General features: G+C 44.8%; 1 protein-coding gene across 1 annotated transcript; it reads left to right on the top strand.

Moving 5' to 3' along the window:
- The first annotated feature begins 1,498 nt into the window (after nt 1–1,498).
- Nucleotides 1,499–10,407, top strand: LOC144123158 (uncharacterized). Its single transcript, XM_077656041.1, has 2 exons — nt 1,499–1,650; nt 9,759–10,407. The coding sequence occupies exon 2, from the start codon at nt 9,798–9,800 to the stop codon at nt 10,341–10,343; it is 546 nt and encodes a 181-aa protein (XP_077512167.1). The 5' UTR covers nt 1,499–1,650; nt 9,759–9,797; the 3' UTR covers nt 10,344–10,407.
- The last annotated feature ends 576 nt before the right edge of the window (nt 10,408–10,983 follow it).

The raw sequence follows: 10,983 nt of genomic DNA, 5'->3' as shown, positions 1-10,983 counted from the left end.
AAAGCATCTCATTATATGGACACTGACATACTTCTTGTAGCTAGTATTCTTAGTATGGCACTTTTAAGTATAATTTAGGCGCAGGGCATATCTCTAGAAGAATGTAAAGAAACTCTACTCTAATTGGCTTACATGTAGGAGCGTTAAGCTGCTTTGAAAACGATCAAAGACATAGAGATGTTTTCTTGATTAGAGTGAGACGGTAAAACTACAAGTACAAGTTTTGATCTTGCAGTAAATATCATTTATATGCAAAGAACTGTATTTCTTAAAGAGTTAGTTTTGAAGGGCAACTCAGATCGAGAATTTGACTGCCTTCAAAGCGTCGAATGTGTCAAAGTTGCAGGTAAACCATGTGAAGCCCTTCTGTGCTAGCATTTAGAATTATGACGTGAAGGCCTATTAAAATCGCGGCTGCCTTAAAGCTTGCCCGCACCACACAGTGCCAAGTGTGTGGGAGATAAGCGGGGCGGGCGGCATGGGGTGCCATTTTCTGTATAGTAGCATTTCCCTCGCATAAGCACTTGCTAAACACCACGCATAAGCACCTAAACTTCGCCTTAAGAGCATGACGCCATAGGTTTAATGGAATGCCCATATATGCTAAATTGATCACTATGAACTTTATGTTCATAGATCAATGGGAGTCCCCATCCTTGTGCGATACAGGATTGAGTACATTCAGCGCTTTATCACATCATTGATTACACATCGCTGCGTGTGACTCCTAATGAATGGAGAGCAATTTTAATTGTTAGCAATATTGAAATAAAAGGAATTTGGAAACTGATTTCGACCCACCTTGATCAGTTTATTTTTCGGCTTTTATCCAAAGTGTACTGCCTAGTAAGAAATCTGGATAATCATTGCAGATCGAGGAATGGAAAAAAATTCATCGGTACATCAATGATAAGCACGAGCAAAGCAGCATAGGAGAAGCAGGGAAAGTGATATCTGGATTTTTTATCAGAATCTAACACCGACGAAAATAGCGCGACGCGTAACGCCCGATTATTAGGCAAAATTTAAAAGCTTAGTGCCACAGCAGATAGGAAGAGCAGCGAAGCTCAAGAATCATATCTAGAAAGGACATTCGGATATTCGGATATTTGTTTTTAAGAACGTGGTAGTGCCCGCCACTAAACTGAAATAATCACAGGTGTTATTTTCCTAACAGTGGATTCACCATGACTGCGAGTTTTGGGAGAGTGACTGTCATCCACAGCATGCAAAAGTAACTTTGGCGCTTTTCGCATGCTCCACAATCTTCCGTCCGCAATTCCGGGTATTCTGTCGTTCTGGCTTTTGTAAAATGGGTAAGGAGAGGGGCGGCAAAAAGGCGGCCATCACAGTTACTGAAAGGCGCAATACTTTGGGCCACAACATTGCATGGTTGGAACTTATGAAGTGGTATTGTGGTGTGGAAAGCTGACTGCTGTCATATACTGAGCCAAACCACTGCATATAGTGCATAATTTTAACTGCAGACTGCACTTCACCAGTCACCGGATTCGACTGTCTGCGGACCAGGCGCCGGCGCAAGAACTGAGCGATCTGAGTGGGCTGCTCTCTCCGAGGATTGCTGCATGGAGAAGGCCACAGCCCACATTTGGACTGTCGCCACTTTTACCACCACTGCCGCAGGCAAAGGTAATTTCTTCAGTGCATCAATTCAGTTTAAGTCCCTTTGAGTTTTAGTTCTTTTGTTTACCAACGCATTATTTCATTATTCCACTTCTTCTCTCAGGAAAACGGCCTGACAGCCTCGAACCAACAATATTTTCTATTTCTTAAGCTTACGAGTACTATATGAATGAATGCAAAGTGCGAGGAAATCCAAATAAGCATGGATATAGGACCAGAAGTTAACTGAAGTACTGCTGTCTGCGTCTAAAACAGACGATTTCACAGAGGAACAACAAGACAATGAAGAAGAAACTTTCGTGTGTCGAAACTCCCGTCTAGGCGTAATCTTCTCTGCATTTTTAAGCTCGATGGAATGATAATCACTGTACTCCAATTTTTCGCCATGCGTGTATTAGTCCAAATATGAGGGTGCACGTTTTAGGGCAGGTATGACAGTCAAGTAGGACATCAGCTCAGTTATGGAGCTGTTGTCTTCTGGTGAAGGTCAAAGCCTTTGTAAGAGAGCGGAAGAGTGCCAACACTTTAATACGTGTACTAGTGTAACAAGGGGCAGGGTTAACGGACACTTATTTAAGCAAGCCATAGTGACCCCTCCAAACACCTCGAAAACATGGTGATGATTATAAAGCAAGTAATAAATTTCAGATACCACATCTGCCATATTCCAGGTAATGGGTCATAGGCAACTCGACAATCGGGGATATGCGTACAATCATTACAGTAATCAAGCAGTGCGAGGAATATAACGAACCCTTATACAGGGTAACCAAAGCTACGCTTTAAAGTTAGGCGCTCAGAGGTACGTGAAATCCACCTCAGCACATAAGTGACGCAGGCACGGGGATACAAAATGAGATAACTGCCACCATAAGTCACGTAATTAAGTAAACTCTCTTGATGAACGTTCGAGTAAATGCTAATCGCGTTTCGGTTATTTTCGGCGAACTCTTCACCTAGGCCTCCTATCAGTAAAATTATTAGCTTATTTAACATTCAGTCCTCGCAATTTAGATACGCATGCGCTGTTTGGGACCCCTATCACAGTAACCTATCTAACATACTACAAGCAACACAAAACCGCGCAGCAAGATTCATTCGCTTGGCCTTTTCCTATCACGTAAATGTAACTAAACTAAAACGTAATGCTCATCTTACAAACTTGGCAGACCGCCGTACTGTTGCAAGACTGCCTTTTCATGAGTTTTGCTATCATCCCATGATAAATTCTCATATCAGCCCTGCCCACCCCATGTCCAGCCGCACAAACCACCAGAGGGCTGTTTGCCCTCTCCCTGTCCGGACAAGTGCTTCTCTGTCATCATTTTTTGTACGCACTGCAAAGGACTCGAATCACTTGCCCAACGGCGTCGTACTTTATTCCGACCCATCATCATTCAGACCATCCATAGAAACAACCGTTTGCCCTGAACTCCACTCCGTCATCTTATACTCCTGTATTGGGGCATGTCAAGTTATAATAAATAAAAAATGAATAAAAAATAAATAAATATATAAGGTCATATAACCAACTAGTTTTCACATCTCTTCTTATAATTACGCATGCAAGACTGCGCGGATCTGTGCAATGCTTCTACCCTCTGTAACGCGGATGTTGCGTGCTGCGTTTTGTTTGTCGGCGGGGTCATGGCATATGTACGGCTGATGTATGTTCCTCTTTCAATCTCGCTTGCGGAAATACAGTAGTGACTGCGCGGTGTGGGGTCAGCATTAGGCGTTACAGTTTTAAGGTCCATCATGGCAAACAATTTTTCGGCACGTTTTCGCACTGCTTGCAATCGCATTGCGACATCATCTCGTCAACGGGTTGGATTCGTTTCGAGCTACAAGATTGCCTCCGCTTTAGCGCCGCCTGTGAAAAACCGCCACGAAGAATAACGTTGAAACCCACGTCACTTACATAGCTGCTTCCTCCGGGACGACGTACTCCACCCAAGAAAAAAATTTGGACGACGCTTAAAAGGCAGTTGAAGCACTTTTCGGAAAAAATTGAGTTCTCATCATTTTATAGCTTTTATTCCGCTGAAAAAGAATATCTCATTCAAAAAGAGCGGAAATAAACGCAAAAAGCTGTTTTTTAGAAGAAAACGGGCTCTTCGCCTAAGGGCGCCGAGCAAACGCTGCTCTTGCCCGCGATTGGCCGGGACTGTCGTGACGTCATCCACGGGGATCTCAGTACGGAACTGACGACCTTGCTGCGTAGCGCTTTGCTTCAGCTGGCTTTCAAGGGCTACGTTTTAAAAATTTTGGATAATTTAAGCAGTGTTGAACAGTATGGGCTTTCACCATGCACGTTCGAGCTATAAGCAGCTTCAGAAAACGGCGGAACCAATGACGCCGCGGACTGCGCCAGCATCGGAAGTCAAGTCGCGACAATTTCACGTGCGGAAATCTCGACTGGACAGATGGATGGATGGATGACAGCTTTTATTTTCACCGGAAATGGAGACCCCTTACCGCCCCCGGCACGCAGGCCTGGTGGGTGGGGGTCGGAGACTCCGTGACTAAAGGCTAACAAAGAGGTTTTTTCTGTTCACGGCATCAGCCGCCAGGCGGATTGGCTGGTTTCTGCCCAGCGGTTTCTTCGCTGCGCAACATAGCTTCCCAGCTTTCTCTGCTATCAATATCTTCGTCGACTCCGGGGTAGTCAGCGCATTCCCATATTCTTTGCTTCCGGGTAGCCATGGAACCGCCGGACTGTCGGAACCTGGACGAACGCGCGCAAACCTATTCTAAATCGTTGAGAACTATAGACTAAACAGAAAACTTCTGCCACCGCCGGATAAGATGCTAATAGAGAAGCGAAAGCATGGCGGCGCCTGCAAGCCGGAGATTTCGTTAACCCGGTGGGGGGCTTTCACGTCCTACCAGGGTAACACGAAAACCAAATCTCGACTGATGCATATGTTTTGCGTAGGTGACTGCGCGTACATATCTTTTTTGTAGGTGCATGTGTAAGTCGCAATAAAAAAAGGAAATTGCGCCGAAACGTAGTTGTGTACCTCTGCTGCATGAAAGCCTGGCCACCAACTTTTTCCGGCTGCAGTCTGTGTGTGTCTTCTCCTGGTCCTGCGTCTTTTTTTCGCTGGTTTATTTCTCTTGACCAACTTCTTGTAACTCCTGTAAACATGATCTAAATCAGATCACCGGCACGCTTACGCGAGTCCCGCGAGGTAAAGCATTTGCTTGCCTATTTATTTATAGTTGCTTGCCTAATTACTCCCGAAAGCCTTTTAGAACTACAATAGAATCCACGGAGCTGAGGTGAAGTGCGTCCGCTCACGGCGTTCATTCGTTGGCTCTCCCGTAAGGGAAGGAAAATCCTTTCTCTTACGGCGCGGTTCAGGTGTCCACCGAGATGCGCCATTTTTCGCTCACGGCCAAAGACGCCGACGACACCGGCTTTTCTGCGACACGAGCTCCTTAACATTGTCGCGTTTAAAATAGACGTGTACTTCCACTGGCTCAGATGAATGACAACGCCTCATGAGCGATGCGTCTCTAAGCGGCTCGCCAGCCAAAGCTTCAGCGTCCGATTAAGTAAAATTTCATAAACGTTTTTCAACGCCTCAGCATAAACGCCTAAAACCAACATCAGGGACAGGCCACAAAAGTGATTGTCGATGAAGGCTTGTAAATTGAGTATTTAGTGTACGTTAACTGCATGCCATTAGTCAGCCTGCAACAGATTACTAAGAGTACGACGCACCTTCGTAACAGCCGTCAATTTGTTAAGGAACTGTAACTTCCATCCGAACCACGTTTGCCTTCGCCAGGAGTTTAATAAAGCAGATTTTGAAAAGCGGCTTCACTTTATATATTTGGGCCTGATCAAAATTGATGACGGTAAGCAATTCCTACAAAAAATTAGTTTGGACTGATGAACCTCGGTTTTGTCGGAATGTCACTGTGAATGTTTACAACTTCTGCGACTGCTTTCAAGAGAATTACTATTGACTGCGGCAAAAACAAGCACCCAGTATGGTTGAGTGTGAATATCTACTCTTGTGAATGTATATTGTGAAATACAAGATGATGGTATTATTGGTCCTAAAATTTTTCAGGACAATCTCGACAGAATGAGGTGCGCGCAACAAATACTTGCTGGTGCTGTCGACTACTTCGCTGATCTGCTCCGTAATTAGGCGCGCGAATTCTGGTCCAGCATGATAGAGTACCACCACGTTCCTCTTCTACAATTAAAGAGCTTGTTGAACAAACAATTTCAACGACTGTGGATCAGGTCCAATGCAGATGTGTGTTTGCGACCCAGATTCCTTGATTTTTCTACGCTTGCCTGCTTTGGGGGAGCTGCATTAAAGGTCATATCTGTGCAATTGAGAGAGAATTGATTTTAATGCCATAAAGAACGGGTTAAAAGCGGCCTGTGCGACCATCAACCCAGAAGCACTGTACTGATTTAATGGAGCAACGCGATAGTGGTTTATGTGTGTCGCTGCTGCGGTAGGAAATATTTTGGACTTTTCTAGAAGCTATATCTTTACGGGTGTCATGTTTACATACAAAGTCAGGTTTGTGCATGAGCTCATTGGACATTAAAAAGCAAAATGGAGTATTCCGCACTGCCAAGTCACGTTTTTTGTTGATTTCAAAGAAAACAAATTATACGAATTAGAATCAGCAGTTACTTTATTTGCATAACATAGGCAAAGACATCGCCCGTCCATCTGGGCACCCATTACGCACGCATTTTCTCCTCCGGGTTTTCCGCTGCCTCCCATGCCTCGGCAAGGCACGGTCGCTGTCGTTGCAGACTGAGCGGTTGCGTGTTTCGGCAGCGGTTTTGGGAACTTAATTTTTTATTTCCCCAACCGAGAGCGAAAGGGAGGGGAGTATTTATCACCTTTATCTATGCTTTAACCCCGTTTCCAGACAACGCCGCAAGCAACAGACGCCTCACCCGGGGGAGGAGCTAGGAGCTGGTCATCAGTCTTGCATGTGTAATTATACGAACATATGAAGACTTGCAGTCGGACATTTCGGAACACGGGCATTTAGAAGACTTGTACAAAACAGAATTGCATTGAAAATATGTTTGTCTATAAACTTCCGATATTAACATGCCCGGCTCACTGCATTCCCTAAAAAAAGTTCAATAAATATTTTTAGGTAATTAGAGGTGCCTGACAGAGACGAATATTATCTCACCTTTTGTCTCCCTGGCCGTATAACTTATGTGCACAAGTGGATTTCACGTACATCTCAGTGGCTGATTGAAGAAATCTCTTTGACTTAACTTTGATCATCCTGTATAAAGATTTCATTGATTACTAGAAAGATTTTACTCAGTGAAAAACACAGCACTCGTAAGCGTGGCGGTACCAGCGTGTAGAAGAGGTATGTGGAAGGTTGTTGAAAATACATGTAGATGCTAAACAACCGCCAGAGTCGTAAATAGGGATAGAGATAAAACAAAGGTGTCAGGCAAGGAGACATGATTTTAGCAGCACCGTTAACGGCGTGTTTACAGCAGTTATTGAAAAACATGGATTGCGAAGAGTTCGCAATAGATGTTAATGCGGAATTTCTACGTAACCTTCCGTTAACTTATGACCGTGGTTTACTAAAAACTCAGGTGAAGAAACATTGATCATGCATGATCGAGGACTTTCTATGGTAAAGCTCAACGGCGAACCTGAAAATAATATGAACAAATGTAAACTAGTGTTCAGTAGTCTGGGTGTCACTGAACAGTTAACGACAACCAGCGATGCATCAGAAGCTTTCAGGAAATACACCAACTTAGGGCACGTAGAATCCGGAGACCCGGACAATGGGAGTCGCATAACTAGGCGAGAAGGAGGAGTTCATTTTGTTGGCCTTCTCAGTTCGTGGATCAAACGTTACCATTAATGCTGAAGTAGCAAGCTTATGACCATGGTAGCTTGCCAGTACCAGTTAACGTACGTGGCAGAACTTTGAAGGCTAATCAAAAGCTTGAAATTGAGTTTCTGATAGCGGTATGACCTGAAGAAAAGAAAATGGTGTTTGTAATGTTAAGAGATAGGAAGAGAGCAGAATCAGTTATTAAATAAATTCAAGTTATTCATATCGCAGTTAAAATGACGAAGGACAAATGAGCATTACCAGTGCATGTAATGCGAGGGCAAGCTAACATTGTGGTAAGGGTTTGGAGTACGCGAGGAAGTGATAGTGACAGAGGGAGATCGAGTGGTCAGGTGGGCGGATGAGATTAGAAATTTTGCGGGATTAAGGTGGCGGCCGCAGGCACCGGGCAGGGTTGATTAAAGAAATTTGGGCAACGCCTTCATCCAGTAGGTGTCGTAGCTTGGCTGATGCTGCAGATGATGGCGCGCGGCTTTTCAGAGCATGAGAAAGACAGGTCAAAGCCAGAACGCTTTGCGTCTCCCATGAGAAAATGAGGAGGAAAGCACGGGGGTGGACAGCGCGGAGGGAATGAAAGCGCTCCGGTTAAAAACGAGGAGGGCAGAAGAGGGGAAAAGAGGTGCGCGGGGCGCTCCTCAGCGCACTTTCCGCTATTAGATCACGTATTTACTTGAAGCATCGGATTGGCTGACGGTCGTGCACCCGAAATGGCTACACTGCTGATAATAGAAGAGCTCAGAATAGGTGAAGAGAGGATCATGGGTGCAATAAAGACAGAATTACCATTGATATGCAACTGCTGTGCTGATGAAAGGTATTGAGATTTTATACTGGATATTCTAACAAAAACGAAACCTTTAGTAAATCTGTAATATTTTTTTTATTACATTTGTGCATTTGATGTCGAATTTAACGACGATCAACGCAACGGTCTCACAAGCTGATTAAAAAACACAGCTTTCGCATAATGTGACGATAGCATTGTAACGCGAGTTGGCGCGCGCCGACTTCCTAAAAGGGGATAATGTCTCTTCTTTAGTTGCGTCTCGTAAATTTAACCATTAGAGATGATGATGAGTTAAAAAAACTGTCTTCTTCAAACCGGCCGCCATCAATGCATCAAAGACAGGTTTGATTGGGCCCTTAATTTTAGATTATTTTTCTTGTGTCCTACATCTTTTCGTTTCAAGTAGAAACATTTTTACCCAGAATTACAAGTGGCCCCATTGTTGCCCTTAGCGTTTGTGTTTTATTCGTCACTCTAAGTTGTCAGTTTTCTCAAAACAGAAAAGAATGGTCATATTAAAGTAGGTTTAATGTATCTGACCAGAACTAAGTGTATGTCCTAATTACTAGCTACACCTTTTGACGAGCAAGTTCGTTCATGATCTTTAATAAACAACGGTGCACTTAACAGACCAACACAGTAGTCTAGCATTCTGTCTTCGTCTGTTTAGAGCACGTTTGTTTCTTCAAAGCCGTAATTTCTTCAATGTCTTGTTGAAATCATGCCCCTGCTTGTTAGAACACTTTTCCTTGCGCACAAATGCTTAAACATTTACGCTGGAGTCGCTAATCCAAGGCCTTACTGAAAAAGCATTTCCATCCGCAGCGTATGTGAAGTTACCCTGGCAGTGGCCGACACCGTGCTTATCGATCACTAAAGACGCTGACACAGTAGCTAATGCGGTTGCAGTAAGTGACCAGTACGTTTTGTAAACGTAAAACCTATCCATCCGATCTCTCAGGTGCCGTCTAATAACGTGAAGCCCTCACACGCAAATGCGTTGAAGCATATTTGTGAATCCATGGCTACATTAGGCTGGGCAGACCGACATTCTCTATGTGACCGAACAACTGATATTGGGTTGGAACCCTGAATAAATGTACTCAGTTCACGGTCGAGCCCTGATCGCTTCTGACATTTGAGTACAGGTTGTCTTTCATCGCAGCTTTCAGTGAGTTACACGACAGTAGCATGGCATCAGGGTCAGAGGCTTAACCAACTCACAAACCACTTTTTCTGGTGAGAAGCAAACAGAATTCAACACTTCCCAAAGCAGGCTGCCGTATTGCGCACAGAGCCAGCACACGTCAGCCATACGTTGCAGGGAATGATGCAGACGACAAGTACTTGCATCAGTCCGAAAGCTCAAAACCATGTGACTTTAATATTAAGACAGGGATGTATTATTTATGTCGTTTCCAACACCCCTCTCATGCAGAACCCGCGAGTGCGCTTCAAACATCCTCCCGCACCGCTGATGTCTGAGGCTGGCAGTATCGTCTACCTGGAGCACGCGCCAGCCAGCAAGGAACAGAGCAGCACGACCTCAGGCATGGACCAGTGTCCTCAGCTGCGAGTCATCTGCGGCGTGTGTGCCTGCATAGGCATCATCGTGATCAGCGCTGTGATGGCTGCGCACATGAGCCGCTCTCTGCTGAGCAACATCCAAAGCCCTGCAACGCTGAGCTTGACGTCATCTCCGGAGCCTACAGCGCAGAAGCCTGCTTTTACGACTACAAGTGCCCCTTTCGAGAAGAAAAACCCCGGTTTAAGTAGAAAAGCTGGCTTAACTGCTGACACCACTGCGGGATTAAGTTTCATGGAGGCCGAGGGAACATACTCTAAAGAAGACGTCTATGAAACGTCGTTTGTGGACGATTCTGATGAGCGTGACCAAGCAACGGCCACAGCTGACGTAGTTGTGCTACATTTTTCAGGTCGAACTGCGAGTATTAAGAATGTGCTGAGCCCGGCCCGCAAAAACGGGAAAAAATCAGGAGGCGCGTTCAATGATGCTGATTAGTACCATCAGCAGGAAAAGTGAAAGCAGCGTAGATAAGTGTTTGAAATTCTTTATTAAATCACGGTATAGAAGAAACGTTCATTCTGTCGGCAGGTGCAAAGCGCGGTGGACTACGCCTGTCGTGCTCTCTCTCGTCTTAGTGCGGATTTAAGCTATCCTGCAAATAAAACTTAATCTCGCTCACCTGGTGTATTTATTTCTCGTGTGTGATCCGGCGGTGGGATCCGAACCCATGACTTCCGCATTTCGTGTTCGGTGCTCTACCAGGTGAACTACGGCGCTGGATGTTCTATCTTCTACTTTCGATTGTATGTATGTTGCGTGTAACCTCTCCTTGAAAATGTGCACCAGCGCCACCCTCCTGTATAAGTGCGGGCATAGTATTGCCGCGAAGGTGATCGAACACCAACAAAGAAACACGTACGAGAACACTCTTAAGATATCTATCGCATTAAGAGTGCCACAGCCAAGGACCTCGTCAATCTATTTAGTGGGCAAGTGCAGGAAAATGAGGGGCTCGTTATTACATACAAACGAAGGAAGTAAACAGATTCCGCACTCTAAGAACATAAGGAGTACTGGGAACTCCTTTCGATGGAGTATCCGCTTGTCCTATATTCCACTCCTTTTTCCAGAGTTG

This window comes from Amblyomma americanum, chromosome 3, assembly GCF_052857255.1.
Source record: "Amblyomma americanum isolate KBUSLIRL-KWMA chromosome 3, ASM5285725v1, whole genome shotgun sequence".
In the NCBI taxonomy this organism is placed as follows: Eukaryota; Metazoa; Arthropoda; class Arachnida; order Ixodida; family Ixodidae; genus Amblyomma; species Amblyomma americanum.
This window is presented reverse-complemented; position numbering and strand designations above follow the sequence as displayed.

Coding starts and splice junctions, on each gene's coding strand:
- LOC144123158 (XM_077656041.1), top strand. CDS start 9,798: ATGTCTGAGGCTGGCAGTATCGTCTACCTGGAGCACGCGCCAGCCAGC.